The following is a 20,433-nucleotide window of genomic DNA, read 5'->3' on the forward strand; positions in this document are numbered from 1 at the left end:
TGACTGCCAATCACCACTGAAGGAGTCAGCTCTGCAAATCCCCCCAGACGGACAGGTCTGGGAGGGTTACAGAGAACCTGAATAAGGGAAAGGGTAGTCACCCATCAATTGGAGTAATCATTTGGTGGCTCTCATATTCTGCATCCACACCTGTCTCTCAGAATCTTTCTTAGGATATAGGCGGAACCACCAATGAACATATGCAGTGAACTGATCCACCACAAAGACTAGCACGCCTAATTACGGTATTACCCGACTAACTTTTGGAAATCCAGAATCTTTTTTCAATTTTGAATGAAAAAAGATGCTGTCACCTCACAGGTGGTAACATTTAGAGAGATTTGTGTAAGGCTATAATATTACCTTCTCCTGTCCATTCAGCCGTTCATAGTGGCTTACGACGCCTTGGCTTGCCCGCTTTCCTGGTGTACATGCACACACAGCAAAACAAGGGCAGAGCATGGAGGCCAAACCCATCTTCCTCTCAAAGCAGTAAGTGGGGCACATCATTGCTGTTAAAACATCTATTCAGAAGGAAGAACGATTGGTTTGTCAATGCTTATTTCCGCTTTTTAAATCAGACCTGAAAAAAGTTCCTAAAAATATCAAACATGTTCCTCAAGCTCATTCTTCAGAAACAGTTGAGTGTATACTTGTGTGTCATCGGTACACTGTAACGCAGAAAACGGTAGTGTAACAATTTGAATCTGTAAACAAGCAGCATTTTTTATTAAAGTTGTTTCAGACTAGAAAATCTGGTAATAAATTCATTGGGCTCTTAACTATACATGGTTTCTCTAGAAGCTGAACATAAATAAGGCATAGTGAACAGTTAAACCTTTTTCCAGATTCAGGCAATGATAGTTGCATTTCATCTGATGATCACGGAGTAAATCGTATCAACTTTAATCTCTTAAATAATAACAGGTGAAATCAAGGTGCATCTTCTGCCAATAATTGCTTGGCCCTTGGCGGGTATTATTTCAGCAGCATGCATGGATGAAGCATGTACTATGATGAGTGTGTGCACAATGTGGCCTGCCATCTTTTTGTTACTGGTAGTACAGTAAAAGTGCGAGAATAGAGGAAGCGATTTGGGACAAAATGAATCGGTTACTCGCAAACATTAAAACATGATGTTATGTAGCCTGTGATGTAGTCCTGATGATTAAGGGGGCCGGGTGCCATCCGGAGCCAGTGGCTACTGAGTCTGGGGACAGTATGGGGAGGATCTCCTTGTTACCCTACCTTGGTCCCCACCACATGGCAGAGGACAATCGCAATGCCTTACACCACAGGACAGTCTGGGGGGGCCTGGACTCTCCCCACTCAACCAGCTCACTACTGCAGGAATGCCTTTACAGCCTTGATCTGCCTAACTCGCTTGCGATTCATTCCAGGACATTGACATAACACTCCTTCCCCAATTGTGAAAGCCTAAAGCTACATCTGAGTAGATCCAACATGAGACAGTCACCTACCTGTCTCTCATTTCTCTACACTTGATGATTGTAGAATGCGTTTAGCTACAGTTGCAGCTTCACGTGATACATCAAAGAAGTAATTTCATGGAGTTCGGGGGACTCCCAGTGAGCTCTGTACATTGGGAGTCTTTAGAAGTCTGGCAGGGAGGGAAAGATGGCATTAACATTTTGGTAATGGATTTACTGCCACTTTCCCACACCGCTGAATTCTGACTGTGGAGATCAAATGTAGGATTGATCTCCAGCATATGGCTGGGGATAAATCCCACACTTTACCCCCAAAGACAGCCAGATTAATCATGGGTGGGATTACAACCCACTTTAAACCCGCCAAATCTACATAAATAGGGATTAACATAGCCATGCCACTCGTGAATCAGCAGTTAATCCACTGGATCGAGAAGTGGGAGAAGTAAATGAGGCAGTATTTCCACTGAAATACTGCAAGAACACTCATGAAGTGGTAACTAGACCAATTTTTACCAATCCACAAATTCCTGAACACTGAAATTTAAGTACGGGAAGCAAAGTCACAGAAGCATTGCTCTCTGGCAAGAGGTTCTGATTCTGGAGATATGATTTCTTTAATCCAACAGACGATGTGGCGCAATTCCCCAAAGGTATCACGTAGCTTGTAATTGTCCAAGAGAAACTGAGGCCTAAACAAAGAGAGCTTAGGTCGGAGTCATAATCCATTTAGAAAAGGTTGCAATCTTTTTCCTAAGTAACCACAGGTTATTAGTGTTGCGAATATCTTCCGGAAGGCCATTCCAAATGTGTGCCAAATAATATTTAATTTCACCACATGCACAATATGAAAATAGAAGGAAAGTGTTTACAATGCTTACCCAGTGTGCTTCCCACCTCTAATTTAGATGATGGGAAGATAGGAGCTCTGTACAAACAGCGCCAGGGAGGTTCAGAGGAGGAAAACTAACATTCATGATAACAGACAGGCCAGGTATAGACTGGGTCCAACCACCTGAGCCGAAAGTAGCCCAATGGTGCACACAGGGACAACATCAAATGGCTGTCCTCACCCAATTACAAACCACAGGTGCAGACCTCAATTACAGTGCCCCCCAGGGGGAGGAGGAAACACAGTATAAACACACTGGAGTGATGGAAGGGGCAGAGGATGAAGAGATGTTGCGAGTGCTGATAAGGTAAATGCGAAAGTGGTTACAACAGAGGGCAAGAGTGAGCAGGTGGAAGTGCAGGGGTTAAAGAGGTGACAGCAAGGTGGTAACAACAGAGGGTCAGGAGAAGGTAGTGGGTGTTAACAAGGAGAAGCAGTAGGGGGTGACAGTGGAATTAGAGAGAAGATAGCAGGCTGAAGTGAGCTAAAGGAGTGACAGAGGCAGTGATAACATCAGGATACTGGAGTAAAAGTTCACTGAGACAATTGAGCTGGGACCGGGAGGGCCGAGGAACCTGCAAATGGAAGAAGATACTTTGGACAAGGGGAGGGACTTTGAGGGAAAAGGGACCTGGTGACATATAGCGATAGCAACCCTGTCCCTTGCTTTGTTTGGAAAGATACCATTTTCATTTAAATTGATCCTAAATATAGATAGTGAACTAAAACATATGGTCTTGGAGTCCTTCTTATGTCACCCTGTGAAAAGCTAGAGCACTTAGTCTGTGAATATATTCTTGTCTCGGTTCAGTGTTTTTGACATAACCTTTCAGCATTTTTTTAGGAAAAAAACAGGAAGAATGTAACGTCAGTTTGTGTTAAAACCAATAAAACCGAATTAAATTTAAAAAAAAAAAAAATGATGAGCCAAACAAAAGTACATTTCCAGACCAGGCTCTCTGTGGCTACTGCGATGAGTACACCAGCTTAGCCCTTTATGCTGGCCTGGGGCATCTCAGCAGACCCAGCCCCACCACCCACTACATCATGTGGGGTCTAGGGAACAACACATGGACTTCATGACAGTGCAGGGTTGGGCTGGCAGGCGATCATCATGTTAGCACCAGAGTTCTTTAAAGAGGACCTTTAACAGCATACATGTTAGTCCTGCAAGCCCTTTGTATTCAGACCTGCGTTGTTGTACTCATCCAGCCTACTTTGGTAATTTTGTCCAAGAAACAACAGCCCCAAAATGCTCACTGCATATACTCTTAAGTAGGAGAGCTAAGGCAGAGTGGAGTGAAACCATGCTGGCTCGCTCAATGCTCGTGATGTGCATGCGTGGGGATCCTGAAAGCAAGATGGTGGTAAAGCCTGATACAGGCTTGGTCAGCAGTGCTCAGCCAGTCCGGGGAACTCAATCTTATACCTGATGTAGTTACCTGCTCACGCACCCGCCAATCCCCAAAGGGAGGTAATTATGCTTCCCAGGTGCCTCAAGTTAGGTATAACCTCATCCAGAGGGAGGCAAGACTGTATAAAAATCTGGGGAGAGAGGGGTTACTGATGGGTGCCTGGATTAGCAGACCAGTGAGCAGTGAAGGAGTGGAATGAACAAGACGATGCAGAGGTGCAGGACTGGAAGGTGCAGGAGAATCAGATGGAGAGGAAGGTACGGGATGAGGTGAGGTGCAGAAAGAATTGAGCATCGAGGAGGAAGGGAGAGAGCAGAGGAGGCTGAAAGAGGTGAAGAAGTGGAGAGCGAGAGGGAAACAAAATGTCTGATAGTGGAGAAGTGACAACGAGGAAGGAATGGTAGTTGCTCGAGGGGAGAAGAAACAGGAAATTAGGATATTGGCAGGCCTATGCGCGGTGTAGGAACAGTGAAGGATAGAGGAAGACCACACCAACCTAAATGTTGCCTGAGAAGAAAACATGGAGTATGTTTTCTGAGAGGAGAAGGTGGAGTAACGGGCATGTGGTGGAAGATGGGGTCGGATGAGAGCAAGCTCGAGGGCTAGTGGCTATGCAGTCACAAGCCTTCAAGCATTGGTAAGCATAATCTCAGCGAGGATCAATAAAGACAGCCTTGAGCAGTCAGATTAAGTAGGACCCTGAGACTAGAATGCGAGCCAGAACCCCACTCAGAATCTAGGAACTCTCCTGACCTATCTCACTCTGTGGGACTTCCTTACAAGAAGTCTTGAGCTCCAGCAAGAGTGCCTAATATACCTTGGCGAACACTCATCAAAAAGTGGCTTACGAGGAGAGGCCAATCACCCACTCGGACCTCCTTCACCAGATAAAATGGACAACAAAATTAAGTGACCCCGGTGGGCGAGTCCCAAATTGAGGGTATTTTGTATCAAAGAGACATTGGGCGTCATTACAAGCCTGCCGGTCTGGAAACAACGGTGGCGGTAAACCCGCCGCCGCCACTGTTGTTTCTGGACTGGCAGATTACGAGTTCTGCAGGCGGAAGGTTTCACTCCCGCAGGTCTGACCTGGCAGGAGTAACGCCCGCCGCCTGCAGACAGAAATGGAAACACCGGCTCCATCATAGAGCCGGAATTACCGGGTCACCAGGGTTGTAATGCCCCGGTGATTCCAGCAATCACGGAGGCGGTAATTCACTACGAGTCTGCCGGCAGCCTGCCGTATTTTCCGGTATGGCTACCGCCAGACTCGTAATGATGCCCATTATCTCATTAGGAGTTAGTGCAGTAAAAAAGTGGTGGTAATTCCGTTATTTTTGGTGGTAACAGAATATCTGCTGTTTTTATTCACTATCGAATCCGAGGTTTCGCCTTGAAGTGCAGGATTTGCCTCAAGCATCATGCTGGAGGTAAATCCTCCACTTTAAGGCCAACAATCTGCAGAATTGCTGCTCGCGGTAATTCAACCAAAATCCCCATGGAGTCCTATGGTCTCCATAAACGAAAAGAGGATTTACACAGCCCTTCCACAACACATAATCCCATGGTAAGCCCACAAGACCAAGTGGCGGAAACGCTAACTGATTTTGGTGGAAATTTAGCAGATTTACTGCCAAATTACAACTAAACCCGTGATAAGGCCAATTTGCTAGGGGAGGGATGAAAAGTAATTTGTGAATTTGGTCACATCTGAATCTACTTTCGATTAAACAACTGGCAAACATAGAAGTCCCAAAGGGCAATCTGTGGCACCTTACTGCCTGGAGGGAAGGTTGTGAAGAAAGGGACCTGGGGAGCCTTCTGAGAACCAAATAAGTGGGAAATGATTTATACAGGAATCGAGTCGTGGAAGAGACTTCTTTGGAATAGATTATCCAAACCAGAGACTTACTTGCTTATAACCAGATGCATGGCCAGTTCAGCAAGGCACCTACTGGGGAAGAGAAGTCTTGACAGGCAGACATTTTTTACTTATCCCTCTGTCTGTAAAAGATGTTCCTTTCCCCTTCAATCCCATGCCAGGCTACTGTTAATTTGCTTGAAACATAGCCACACGTGTAGTGATGCTTTTGGGTCTGCGTAACATTATACAAAATGCAATCTTACAGTGTTAGCAAAATATTCATTTTGTCCCAACTCCTTTTCTTTACTCTCCTGCTTTCCCCTGAGTGCCTCTCGGCCATGAAAGCTGTCACTGGTATTCTTTGCGATCAGTGACAGGCCTATCAGCCCAAGTGAGATCATTTGTGCTTTGTGAATTTTGACATCTGAAAGGGACTAGAGAACTGCAGAAGGAAAGGACAACCCCATGCAGCAGAGATGGTCAGACAGCTGAAAACAAAACCATGAGCAATATCCCTCAAGGGTTAGGAAGCACTCATAAAAGGCATGGTGAGAGAGTATGCACACACAGTGACCACGCCTGATTTACTGTCAGCAAGGCTGCGTTCTTTGCACAGTAAGAAGGCAAGCGACATCAAACCTACATGTTGAGCACAGCTGCTATGCAGCAGTTTCTTGAACCCTCTTCTCCGGTTTATGGTCTTTCCATCTAATGCCATTCCATCTAATTACTTTGCATCTAATTTTCTTTTTGGGGGGCGCTGTGGGGAGTGTCCCCATCCCCAGTTTCTTTACCCTTTATAATGCACCTAAACAAAGATTAACCCTTTTCCCCCCAAAAAATGCATTAGATGCAAAGTTTTTAGATTGAAAAAATTCGATGGAATGGCCTTAGATGCAATGGCATTAGATGGAAAGACCACATACCCTCTTTTCTTTCTCCCAATCAGGTGTCCTGTGCTCATCAAGCTCTTGTGACACGAGGGGTGAAGAAAGGAGCTACGGCATATTTATTTCCTCTCTCTCCCTCCCTCTCCCCCTCTCATTGTGCTTTGCAAGCTGACTGCTGATGGGGAAATGATTCTAACACTGTCCACATTATCCCACCAGTATCTACAGAATAGACAGGACTGCTTGAAGTGGGGTTCTCAGGGCAAATATCTTTGACTGCACCTGTGCCCCTGCAATGATGCCCTTGAATGTATTCATAGTTGTCTGGCACATGGAACCTGCGATATCGATCCTCAAAAAGAAAGATCCCACGTTTGATTGAAAGTGTTCACCCATTCAATATGTTATTACTAGGAAGGATCCCTGCCATATTTAGTGCAACCCACTCTGTTCACACAACATATACAATCAATATACATTTGTAGTAAATGTTAGAGTTGTCTTTCTTTTTTACACTAAGCTTTGCAAGCAAGGTCCATCATTCTTTTGTTATAGTTTTGAAACATTCATTTTAGGACTTTCCCGTGGAAAAGGAACCATGTTTCATGGCATTTGCATTGAATACTGCAGCATTATAGTTTTGTGGGTGAGCGGCCACACTGTCTTTTTGAGCTACATCGCACCTGGCGGTATGAGGGCTACTTTGCTCAGTATTTCTCTTGCTGCGGATAACTCCCACTGATATATGCCAATTGCCTCCCATGCGTTTTCCTGTGTGCAGTAAGATTTCTCTTTTGATTGAAGGTTTTCCCGCATTCAGTACATTGATAAGGCCGCTCTCCTGTATGTGTTCTCTGGTGATTAACAAGATCGCTCTTCTGATTGAAACTTTTTTCACATTCATTGCATCGATAAGGTCTCTCACCGCTATGTGTGCGTTGGTGATAAATAAGCGAGGCTTTGTAAATGAAGCATTTCTCACATTCAGAGCACTGATAAGGTCTTTCTCCCGTGTGAGTTCTCTGGTGCGAAAAAAGATTTCCCTTCTGACTGAAGCTTTTCTTGCATCTATTACACTGAAATGGCCTCTCGCTTGCATGCGTTTTATGGTTTGCGGGATGTTCCTTTTGATTGAAAGCTTTTGTGCATTCTGCACACTGACACGGTTTATTTCCCTTTTGCGTTCTCTGATGTCGAGCACAATATGAATTCTCCATGATTCCGTGGTCTCTTTCAGTGTGTTGTATAGAGTTTTCCAGTGGGTACTGCTGAAGTGCAAATTGTCTTGTAGTATTATTACCACTCTCACTTTCACTAAATGCATCATATACTTCTTCTTTTGTGTTGCCAAGATAGAAATCAGAACGAGGCGGGTTACTAAAACCATTTTCAAATTGAGCCGTCCTCGCTATTGGACGTTTGTAAGTGTTCTCTGACCATAGCTCATTTCTAGAATGTGTTCCATATTCAGAACTTGTGGGTACAATTAATTTTATATTTTCTGCTGTGCTTGATTTGTTTGCTTCATTGCATTCAAAAGCTTCATATTTTCCTTTTCTTTGCAAGCTTTCCCCACCTGTTGGAGAAAAACATATTAGATCATTAGCTTCTTCAAGTGGTATCATTATTTTGTTTGCAGTTTACTTTCTATTAAATGATTTTACAATATTGACATGCAACAAAAAAAGCAATTCTTCATGAGCATGTGTGTGCGTGTTGTCACAAAGCTCTTGCGAGATAAACAAGAACATGTCACAAGGTTAGGTTCCAAAACGTCAACTTTTATGCACATTGGTCGGGTTGTGCAGGAGGAAGGAAAACAATTAAAACAGACACACCCTTGATACTGTAATAAAGGTTCCTCTTAGTTTAGGTGGTGCTACCGTGGGTCATTTTGATCCGTTCTAGCATTCCTGCCCTCTTTTGTTCAAATGTAATGGTTTTAAAGTGCAAGAAATGTTGCCCATGATCCTCAGTTCACTGGTAAACAAAAAGAATTTGATCAGTCCCTATATGGGTTCATCCCTTCCAACGGGGAGTATGTTGATGCCAAAAAAAAGTCTCCCAAGGAAGAAAGCAAAGGAGTTGTTTCAACCAGAGGAAACCAATTCTTTTAAGCTTTCTGAACACATTTCAGGATAGAACATAAAATGCGGCCAGACCAGAGTTGAAACAAAAGGTGCTTTGTGTTAGAATGGCAATTACTTCCAAGGGAGTTGCCAAAGTCTCTGTAGCCAATAATGTCTCTCAAAACCAAGTTTTTTTCCAGGTCTCTTGCCAGCATCACTCACAGTCTTGGTTTGTTCTTTTGCAGTGCTCATGTCCTTTCACAGATTAGGGTGTATTTCATGTGGGCTCTAGCCAGGTTGAATATTAGATGTATGCCAGCAGATTCCACATAGCACAAAATTCCTCTCAAATGTGAAGTTAGTGCAGTGGGCCTATGAGAGAGACACAGGATTCCAAACCACATTGACAAATAATAAATACCACCTTCTTGATCCAGGGTTCTGGAGCTACCTGTACCCCACACACTCTCCCTTTCCTCCTCATAGCCCTGATGGCGCTTCATACCCAATATGTCTTTTGCTACCGCTTTGTGAATCTGTCTCTATACTGTTTCCTCAAAGACCACCTCACTACACGCTAGTACCTCCTCTCACCACTCAAACACACTCTTTCAGAATGCAGTGCATGTATACTTCTCTCCACTCTACTGCTCTCACTTTCCCTACTTCTCCTTTTGCCAGTGCCTCCTTTGAACCTATTCAACCATCCAATTCCTCTACTACTCCTTTTATAAGCCTCCTTACTCTCTCCTCCAACTTCTCTCCTTCCTTCACCAGCTTCCTAACTCTCCTCCACCTTCTCTGCTCCTCCTTGTACCACCTCCTTGTCTGATCCTATCTCTCCACCACCTCCTGTGCTCCTTCTTTCACAAATCTCCTTACTTTCATCCAGTTCCTTTGCTCCTCCTATTGCAACCTCCTCCAATCTTACTCTCCTTTCCACTCTGGACTCTGCACTCCAGCTTTCTCAAAAACCACACCATCTACTTCTCAAAACTCCCACACCAATGTTCTACCTGGGTGCCATTGTATAGGATATTCTCCCTTCTCATGTGCCATGCTCTCCTCATGTGGGTATGCACTGTGATGAATCTGATGATGTTATTCCTCCTTTCCCGGGGATAGCCTCTCCCCATGTGGCCAGCAGACGGCAGTCGCTACCTGATCCTGACTCTGGAGGTGGCTATTTGATGGAGGACCACATGGGGGGGTACGACCCTCAGGGTGATGACATGACATCATCAGGTGAGACATGGTAGCCCCCTTTTCCTTTTACGGATATTGCCTCCATTCCTCATGCTTTGATGGTATGCTGCCAAAATCCCCTTCAACAACTTGCCAAGTCTACTGACAGTGCTCTTCAATATCAGATAACGAACAAAGTGATAATAACTGAGACAAGGAAAAGGCAAACATGCAGTCTAGTAGCATGAAAAAACATGCTGGGAAGAGATGTAGTCTTCATCCTGGTGCAGAACGAGGACGCAGTGAGAACGGGAGATCGTACAGGCTAGGTGTTGCCGGGGAACCCAAGCTGTCTGCTGACAGATGAGTGGAGAAACCGGGAGTGCAGCAAAAGTGCAGAAGACGGGGCGGCCATACAGAGCAAGAAGGCAGTCTGATGAATGACACACTCAGGGAAGCTCCGCGGAGGCTGTGGCAAAGCAGGAGGAAGCAATCTTTGCTTCCTGACAACCGAGGGAGCTGGGACGCCAATCGAGGACCGAATGCCTGCCGGAGGTGCCTGCAGGATGAGGGAGAGCCGCAAGAACCAGGAATGCAGACAGACTGCAGGAAAAGAACCAGTGAGCACAGGGAAAGGGTTGGGACACCAAAGCACTGTCTGGCAAGGTATCAGAATCCCTAGACAGTGGGACTGGGGTCTGGGACCCACAATACGAACTTGGGGAATACCACAAAGGGAAAACCAGAGGGAAATAGTGTATTAAGACCTGGCAGAAGAGTGTGTTTCAAAGTGAATTAACACATTAAGAGAACTGGGCACACTCAGTGTAAAGAAAATGCATGTCGCAAGAGAATACGTCAGGTGCTGTATGAGACTGGAAATCGCCCACATGAGTTTGAATTGAAAGTCCTGACAGGAGAGTATACCATTCAAAGCCAAGTGAGTGAGGAAAACTGCATAAGAAAGTCCTGGCAGAAGAGTATAACAGGCAAAGTCAAGTATGTGAAGTGAATTGCATAAAAGGGCCTGGCAGGAGAGTATACCAGGCAAACCCAAGTGTGGGGAATGAACTACATAAGAAAATCCCAAGGGAGGTTCATGCCCCTAGGATTTTGAAAAAAAATGAATGTGGAAGTGAACCTGGAAGGTCAGCATACCAGGTGTTCTGCGAGTCTGGGACCTGCACCCAAGTTGTGGTATTGTGAAGAGCGAATTCCAAGGACGACACATGCCCCTAGGATTGTGAATTACATTGAAGGTGGAAAGAAACCTGGTTAGGGAGTCCTTCCCTGGAACAGTGAATATTAACCAGTTGAGAATTTGTTGGGTTTATACCTTTTTGTTGGATTTGTTGGATTTGAACATTTTGTACACTTTCCAGGCCAAAGACAATGGGCCTCAGTACGAGTCAGCCGGTCCGGAAAAAATGGTGGCGGTAAACCCGCCGCCACCGTTGTTTCCGGACCGGATGATCTCGAGTTCTGCAGGCGGGAGGTGTCACTCCCGCCAGGTCTGACCTGGCGGGTTTAACGCCACCCGCCTGCAGTCGGACGTGGAAACACCGGCACCATTACAGCATGGTGCTGGTGTTTCCACTTCCCCATTCCCATGGAGTCCTATGGGACTCCATGGGAATGGGGATTTACCAAATTCCGCCTCCGGAATTACCGGGTCACTAGGGTTGTAATGCTGGTGATTCCGGGAATCACAGAGGCGGAATGGTAATACGAACCCGGCGGTAACCTGCCGGTTACCAGCGGACTCGTAATGAGGCCCAATATCTTTTAAACCTTTAGTTACTTTTACAATGTGAGGGCTAGGATAGGATTTCGGACACAGGACGTTTTTTGTTTGGACATATTGACACAGGACATACCCTTAGTTTTGGTTGAGGTAGGGAAATACCTCAGGACAGTGAGGCATTTTTCAACCACTTTATTATTTAATAAAAGCCTTAATCAAAAACATGAGTCCACTGTGTCCGCATCTTATTCCTGGCTCTTCACAGCATGTATGTATGATTTTGACTCTTGTGTGGGCTTGTTAGTGTTTTTGACATTGCTGGAGTCGATTCCCTGGAACAAAGCCATTTCATGCCGGCCTGTCAGTTTAGTTTTAGCCCTTTTTCACGCATGTGTGAAAATGCCCCGAGCTCTGTACCAGAATCATCAGTGTCTCTTGATACTGGAGTGAACAACTTCACACTTAATATAGTTGTAGGCAGTTACTGTTGTTGAGTTAATATATATTTCTGGCACTGAACATGAGAGGCTTTTCCAATGTGAAGCCTGCAATAAAGGGATTGCATTATTACTGTTGCTCTCATTGAATACCATTTTAGTCACTAGAAGAGCATGATGCTTTGCTATGGGCCATTTGATGAAACCTTGCCCTCTGACCACGGAGTTGGGGTGGTGACCAGGGGACCCGTCCCCAAACCACTCTTGGGATCTACATCACTGAGTGTGTGGCAGCGCCAGGCCCACCTGGTCAACTCCGCACACAGCACAAGAATTAGGTTGGAGGCACTGTCAAAGTGTGTTTGGGTTGTTGCCTGGTTGACATTGATCGACACATTAAAGTCCAGACAAAAAGATATACCCAACAAAGGTTTTATTAGGAAGCCTGTACAAGGTTTGGCTAAAATAAACAACATGTAGGAAATGTATTAAACTAAGGTTAGGAGAATTATTATTATTCAGGAAGCTCATAGTGCTTTATGACAACTTAACAAAAGAAAATATTTATTGGAGAAGTAAAGACTGTTCAAACAAAAAGTTACCAGTTCTTAGTTAATCCGGATTAGATCTATCCCGACGAATTATATAGTCTCTGGTTCAAGACGTTCCCATAATATACTTCTCTTCTTCCTTTTAGGGTCTTCCCCTCTATTCTAAATCTCAGGTTTAAGTGTTTCCAGTGCCCTTCTTCCATCCTCCTCTCAGGATCTCCCCTTATGTTCCTATCTCAAGCTTAAGAGGTTACTACACCCTTATTCCAAATTTCAGGAAGGGGTGACTCCTCCCATGTCTCAGAGCTTACTAGCAGGCACCATAGGTGGTGTCATAGGTAGCTAACCAAGGCCTGGAGCAGGAAGTAGACAGGGATCTGAACTACATTCTTCACTGGTTACTCACTAGGTTCCTTAGCACCTCCCTTGACATTAGAGTCTTGGTTTTCCAGCGAAGTACTGCAGTCTCTCTTGCCTCCAGTCGTGTTCCTACAGGGCCCTGCACTTGACCTTCTTCCCTTAATTCTGAACTTCTCTCTCCCCTTCTGGGTGTGTCTTAAGGACCACTACCTTCTCCTTAAGATAATTCCACTCTTTTTCCACACTTCTTTGTCCCCTTCTCCTCTTCATTCTTTCTACCACCTCCTCCTTCATCTTCCCAATGTTCCAGCATATTTCACCTCTGCTTATCTCCATCACCTCCTTCTCCTTTCAGATGTTGCTCTACTCCTCTACCAACTCCTAATCGCTTTCCTCCATCTCCTTCGATTTTCTTGCCCAACTCTTGTGGTATGAAAACATTTCTGAGCCCTCTGGGTTTCCCTCCTCTGAGCTCTCTGGGTCTTTCTTCTCCCAGTCTGTTGTGTCTTTTTCCACCCAGTTCTCTGGGTTACTCTCCTCCCAACCTTCTGGGCCTTTTTCTCCCCACCTTCCCTTTTTTTCTGGGTCTTTCCTACAACCTACTGTATCCTGCTTTCCACAGGCTCCACGGGATCTCCTCCGGTCTCTGGTCTCCTGCTTTTGTCCAGCCCCTTCTCCTGCTCCTCCTGTTCACCCCTCCAGCTGAATCTAAATGAGCTTGTTCTCCTAACAGCCTTCTGCCAATTGTCTTGTTCTGGCCCCACATGTCACGCTCACCTGATTCCCACGGAGGCGCAGGTCTGGCTTCGAGTGCTGATGCTTCTTCTATGGTGAAGCGCAGGACTCTGAAGATGGACTCACTGGCTCGCAGGAATATTCCCCTGTGCGTGATAAGGGAGTATTACCTACTGACGGAATAATGCTCAGGCCTCCCACTCCCTTCCAGCCCTCCACGATACTCTTCCTCGATTCCCCGTGAAGTCTCACCTTAGGGTCTGGAAGGATGAGTTCTCCATCCTGCTTCTGATGCAGGGGCGCGTTGAAACCCAGTTACTTCACTGGATTGAGGTTTGATGGGAGTTCAAATAAGCTTGACTATTCAGGTAAGGTGCTGTAAGAGTTCTGTAGCAAGTTCAAAAGTTCAAGCCTTATAATAATGTTCATTGTCTTATTGCAGCAAGCGCTAATCGCTTATATGGCGCCTACCCGAAGTGAAACGTGCAGTTCCAGTAAATGACAGGTAAGTTCTGGATGAGCGTTCGGGTAATGTCTTTGCATTCGCTCATTCAATGTCTTTGTCTTTTTTCCCCATAGGGGCCGGGGTCTGGAATGCCAGGAAGCGGCAGGACCCGAAAAGAAATGGGAATGACCCAACAGGTAAGTCTTAGAAGGAAACTGAGCTTTTCCTATTCCCTTCCTTCTCTCACCTTGTGTTCTTGTCTTTTTCTCTCTAGGCTCTGGGAAGTGGCTGCGGATCCGGATGATCGCTGCTGAAGATGGAGGTGCCCAGGAAAGGTGAGTGAAATGCAGCGCTGCAGTGATCGAAGCGAAATGCTTTTAAAATGATGTCTTCCCTTTCAGGATCGTCGGTGTGAAGTCTCCGTGATGCAGCTTTAGCAGGCAAGGTCTTCTTTCTCTCCAATTCTCTCTTAGCAGGTGACCCAGGATGCTGACAGGCGTGGCTGAAGTTCAGATGCAGGAGCTGACACGGTGCGCATCCAGCTGCGAGGAGCAGAACAACGCGAAGCGTGAGTTGCTGATCGGGCATGGTTTAAATAGCTTTGGAAGAAGTTCCAGGTATGTATCCTTCCACCGATCAGGTATGTATCCTTCCCCGACCACACCCAGGGGAAAGTAGGTCCACAGGTAAAGTAGTTCCATTCAGGCCTCAAGAGGGCCTGGATGTAGCAGCATGGTCTGCATCAGGTAAGTGCACCTTAAAACACTTGAAAACATGTCTAGCTTTATGAGCCTGGCGCCTAAGGCGCCAGGACAGGGGTCCAACATGAGCCTGGCGCCTAAGGCGCCAGGACTGTGTCCAAAGGGCCTCAGCTTGGGCCCGCTGGCACATCCCTGGGGGAAATGATGCCTGCCTCTGGGGTTGCTGGGTCGGACCTGGCTCCTTGGAGGTAGGCATCATGACACCACATTACAGCCACTCTCCAGTGCAAAGGAACTCAGGCATGTTTCCTTAGGTAGCTCGGATGAGAATTGCTGATAGGCTCTGGCACATGAGATGGGTTACAGCTCTAATGCATCTGATGAGGCTCGTTTCTGACTCATCTCTCAAATTGGGTGGTCCTCTCTCTGCCTGCCATAACGACTCCCTCAGTCTAACAGCTCTTATATGGATGAGTGTAGATCTCTTGGGAGGTGACTTCTAGATTGCTTGCATTCTCTTTCCTGGTTTCATCAACAACAAATGGTGGGAATGTCCAGAATGTCCTTTGTCCTCTGCTGTGAAGCGTGGACACCTTCTCCGCAAGAACAAGACACATCTTGCCTAAGGGTAGGGTAGGAGCTGGGTTTTCCAAGCGATTGCTGCATAATAATGATTAAGTCACACTAGGGTGATGAGTCCTTGATTTTTTTTTATCTGAGGCAGACAGGGAGGACGAGGAAGTACCGTGTAGCTGGGAGAGGATCTACACAATGGAGATGGGTTCAGTTCCTTTCAATATGCCTGGGCCCCACTTCCTTCCTGAGGCCCCCCCCTAACTGCCTGCAAGCAAGGCACTCTGGGAGATGGCATCACAAGGAATAGCCCTTGTTACAGCGGCTAGGATTTCCCCTTTACAGGAGGCTTGGAATAGACTAATCTGCTCCAGGAAAGTGATTATATGAGGGAGAGAATTCCCCCCACCAGTGAGATCCTCTTTGAATCTTCTTTTTTTTTTATAACTCCGTTTATTGAATTTAAACAACGCAACGAAAAACAGATGTTAAGCATAGACATACATCAGAAAAAGAAACCAGGCAATATCAACAGCGGCATGGGCACTGCAGGGCCTGAGGCCCTGAGACGGATGCGAGACGAATAAATGTTGGGAGTCCAGGTTATAGCTTACGTCCACAAGTCAAGGGAGGGGGGAAGGAAAAGAAGAAAGGGGGGGACGGAAGGGGGGAAGGAGAGATGGAAGGAGGTGGACTTCATTGAGCATTGAGCCATTTACCCCATATCCTTTCAAATTTACGGGGGCAACCCCGCGTGTCATAGATCCGCATTCTGAAGCTGCGCATCTGTCTAGTTCATTGCTCCAGCGGTTCAGCCACAGTGGGTCTGCAGAGCCCCAGTTAGCCGTGATAAGTCTCTTACACGCCCACAGCGCCCCTGCCAAGAACATTTTCCCATACTTTGTCAAGTCTACTTCTCCCCTGATGCCCAGGAGTGCCATTTTGGGATCTCTATGAATTGGCGTTGCCAGGACAGTAGAGATCGTATTGATACAGTCCCCCCAAAAGAACTGTAGTACTCGACAGTCCCAGATCATATGGTAGAAGGTGGCCGGTTCAGTTTTGCATCGAATACATGTCTCACCCTCAGATCCCCCCCCATCTGGCCATGGCAGTGCGCGAATAATAAGAGCGATGAAGGATTCTCAGTTGTATTAGTCTGAGCTTGGTTTCTATCCCAATTTCTCTAGGGGACATCAATGCCTCTATCCAGTCTTCAGGTTCCAGCTCACCCAAGTCTCTTTCCCACCTTTCTTTGAGCCCATCAAGTTGTGGGGCCCCGAAGGAGTTGAGGACCTGATAGAGGCCAGAGATGACCTTGGAGGGAATATGCTGCGGAAGGACGTTGGTCTCGATAGGAGCAGGGGGGTATGTTTGTTGTCTCAGGGAACTGAGCGCGGATGGCGTGGGCCAGCTGCGCGTGCCGAAACCGGTTCATAGGTGCTAAGCCGAATTACTCTTGCATGGTCTCGAAGTCTAGGAGGTAACCCCCCTGGATCACATGTGCTAGTGTATTTATCCCTTTTGCTCCCCAGTGTTCAAAAGAGCCCATTTTCACTATCTCCGGACGGTGCGCGTTCTGCCATATGGGTTGGGATAGTGTTGGTTTCCCTTTCCAGCCGACCAGTTTGTGTGCATCCCGCCAAGCATGGCGGATATGATGCGTTATTTTGGGTAACGTCGGGAGTTGGTTGTTGGTGGCATACAGGATCTGCAGTGGGGTTATTGGGGACATGGACTCTAATTCAATAAGGATATATGACAGTGTGGAGTCTGCGTGTATCCAGTTGTTTACCACCCTGATCTGTGTCGCAAGGTAGTACGTACAAATGCAGGGTAGACCGATGCCCCCCTCCCATACCGATCTTTGGAGCGTGTTAAGGGAAATTCTGGGCTGTTTCCCTCCCCATAGCAGTGTGCAAATGCTCTTGTCAATAAGCGTGAAAGTTTCCTGGGGGATGACGAGTGGGGCGTTTTGAAGAAAATACATGAGTCTGGGGAGGGTCATCATTTTGAATAGTGCGGCTCTACCTATTAGCGATAGGGGGAGTGATTGCCAATGGGAGACATCCCTATTAAACCGTTCTATTATCAGCTGAAAGTTGAGTTGGAGGAACCCTTCTAGTGTCGGGTCAAGCCGCATGCCCAGATATTTATTTCCCTGATACAGACATGGTATGGGCAGGCTTCAGGGATCGCGGACGCACCGCCTTGGATCGGGAGGTAAATGGTTTTGGCCTCATTCACCTTTAGACCTGCAAAGTTTTGATACTCCTTAAGGATAAGGGAGACAGTCGGGTATGAGGTGCACGGGTTGCTAAGATATATGAGGAGGTCATCCGCGTAGAGCGAGAGTCGGTCCTCTCCTCCCCCTGGCTCTTTGAATCTTCTTGAAGAGTCACTTAGCAGCCTGCCTCGCAGCTTCACTAGCTGACATAGTGGATACGGCTGCCATCTTGGGTTCACTTACAGGCCAGCTGATGCTAGGGTAGGTTGAGGGCCGGTCTCCCAGGAGGCCTATACTGAGGTACAGTGTGAAGTTTCTAATTTAACAGGAAATGAAGGTGCATGCAAGGTCAGCAGACTGTGGGATAGGCACCAGTGTTTTTCAAAAATACGCCTCTCTCTTTCTCTCTGAACAACCGGGTTTGCATACATTGCGGCAGCAGTTCCAGGAACTTTTTCACACCTAAATATTGTGTCGCGAACCACCAGGCAGTTGACTCCTAGGCTGAACATAAATTTGAGGCAGAAGATGGCTGTGAAAACAAACACGGCTAGGAATGGACTTGGGATCCTTGCGGATCCACTATGTGCCTCTTCCAGCGACCTGCATCAGTCCCTGTAACGGAATGCCATCTGCACTGGTTAAATAGCCAAGCTTTTTAGTCTTTTAGGAATAAAATGATGCAGGTCATTTTGAAAATGAGGTCTGCTAATAAGAACATCTCCTATTGCTCCATGCCAAAATCATAGTGCACTCACGTCTCCGGATGTCCTCAGGGACTGCCCCGCAGTGGCAGCAGGGCAGGTTTAAAAGGTCACATGTATATTGCTTGCAGCTGCTGGAACAACATAATAATTGTGTACACTACTCAGCCTGGTGGCACCTTTAACTGCAAAGATAAGCAAAGATGGCTATTAAGATTACACAATTATACAGATACAGCATTTGGATATTATATAAGTGCCAGATGGGTGAGCAGTGCTTCAGCCATGAACAGATGTGTAATAGTGGTCTGTCCTGGATGTCTCCATAATAGCCATGTGGGGGAAGATGCTGTTTTGATTGCCCAGAGGAAGGCCAATCTATCCTTCCTAGGGTACAGGAAACATCCCTGGGCGGTCCCCTGTGACCAAGCGCTTCTAATGCAGTCCTAACATAAAAAAGCCACTCTTACACCTGGGTGCTGAACACTGGAGTCCTTTTGAAGTAGGCAGACATGGGAAGGAGGTTGAATTGTGGTAGCCAGAGGAGAGTGTTAGGCCAGGAGAGTGCTTCCACCATATTGGATTATACGTAGGCTCTCTAAATCCTGACCCCCTCCCCACTTCCTGCAGACAAAGAAGTCTGGGGAGTCAGAAGGCAAAGTATACCTGTTACAGCAGTCTGGATTGGACCCCTGACAACAAACTTGCTTTAGACCAATCTGCTATAGTTTTTTGCCTTTATAAGATGCATTCCGCTGGAACTCTGTTGGGGATAAAGTCTACTCCAAGGTCCTCTGCCATAGAGGTGAAGACAGAGGCTCCAAAAAGAGGAAATATCTTCTTCCTACCCATTCCAAGAGCACAATTAGGGTGAAACTGCTGCGTATTGTATTGTATCCAGATTTATAAAGCATGATCCACGGCCCAAAGGCATATGGGCACTAGAGATATGACTGCAAAAGAACCCATCCCAGCAAACACTACTTAAACCAGGAAAGTCTTTAAAGCCTTACAGAAACATAGGCCAGATATCTCCCGTAAATGGAAGGGGAGAGAAATCCACAGCTTTGGGGCGAGGACTGAGAAGGCACAACCCCCAGCTTGGTCTTTACGGAACCTTGGAATTTGACACAGGATCTGGGAACATGGGCAAAAGGTTCTAGACAACAAATACTGAGCAAGTTTCAGTCGAAGAAAGGGTGGCCCAGTTTGATGAACAGCATGAGGCACTCTACATAGGAGCTTAAAATCACTTAAACTTTTAATCGGGAGCCAATGCAATTGACGAAGCAAGGGAAGGGTATGCGCAAACCTAGATGCATTACTAGGCGAGCAGCATTTCTTTTAAGAACCTGAAGGCGGCTGAGGCTGTGACTACTAAAGAACGCAAATGTAAAGGAATAAAAAGGGAGAATCTTATTTAAAAGCTCGAGTTAACAAATAAACACAGTTGAATTCTAAAGGAACCTGTGCTTCTCTAGACCCAGTAGGTAACAATTTTACACCCAGACCTTTGACCAAACTGCTAAGGCCTAGGCATGGGTCAGTATTCCAGAATTGATTTGAATCTGGTGAGCCAACAACCAAAATCTCAGTCTTCTCTCCATTAAGTTTCAGAGTTTCCATTAAAGAGAAGAGGGGACAGAGAAGAACCCTGGGGAACACCCCAAGTGATAGAGACTAGCTCTGAATAAAACTTAAATAAAGACTGTTTGTGACCTGTTTGCCAAAAAGGAGGAAAACCAAGAAAGAGGAGAACCAGCAATACCAACCGATTCGAGGTGCCCCAGAAGGATATGATCGCTAATCGTGTCAAAAACTGGAGAGAGGTCAAGGAGAATTAACACTCCAACCTCTAGGCGACCCTGAAGCAGAGCCATATCATCTAAAATGGATATCATCACCAACTCTGTACCTGGGCCCTAAAACAGGCTTGAAAAGGGTGTAGAAGAGAGTTAGACTCCAAATATCGTGAAAGTTGGGAGATGACGATGATTTCCATTAGTTTCATCAACAGCGGAAGAAGTGAAATTGGTTGATAGTTGGCTGCGTCTGATGGAGTGAGATGAGGTTTTTTCAAAAGAGGAGTGACCAATGCCTGCTTCAATGGGTCGGTATCATGCCATTAGCAGAGGAGTAATGAAGGACTTCAGTGAAAAGAGAAATAGAATTAAATGGTAGAGAATGAAG

General features: G+C 46.2%; 1 protein-coding gene across 5 annotated transcripts in view; it reads right to left on the reverse strand.

Annotated features, from left to right (window-relative positions):
* Positions 1 to 700: 700 nt before the first annotated feature.
* Positions 701 to 20,433, reverse strand: part of LOC138510518 (zinc finger protein 211-like) — a 158,808-nt gene continuing 139,075 nt past the window's right edge. For all 5 annotated transcript variants that reach the window (XM_069626230.1, XM_069626228.1, XM_069626229.1 and 2 more), the window contains one exon: positions 701 to 8,088. In XM_069626230.1, coding sequence (XP_069482331.1) covers positions 7,220 to 8,088 — 869 coding nt within the window. In that variant the 3' untranslated portion in view covers positions 701 to 7,219. The remainder of the gene's footprint in view (positions 8,089 to 20,433) is intronic.

Source organism: Ambystoma mexicanum, chromosome 6p, assembly GCF_040938575.1.
Source record: "Ambystoma mexicanum isolate Mex_15411 chromosome 6p, UKY_AmexF1_1, whole genome shotgun sequence".
Classification (NCBI taxonomy): Eukaryota; Metazoa; Chordata; class Amphibia; order Caudata; family Ambystomatidae; genus Ambystoma; species Ambystoma mexicanum.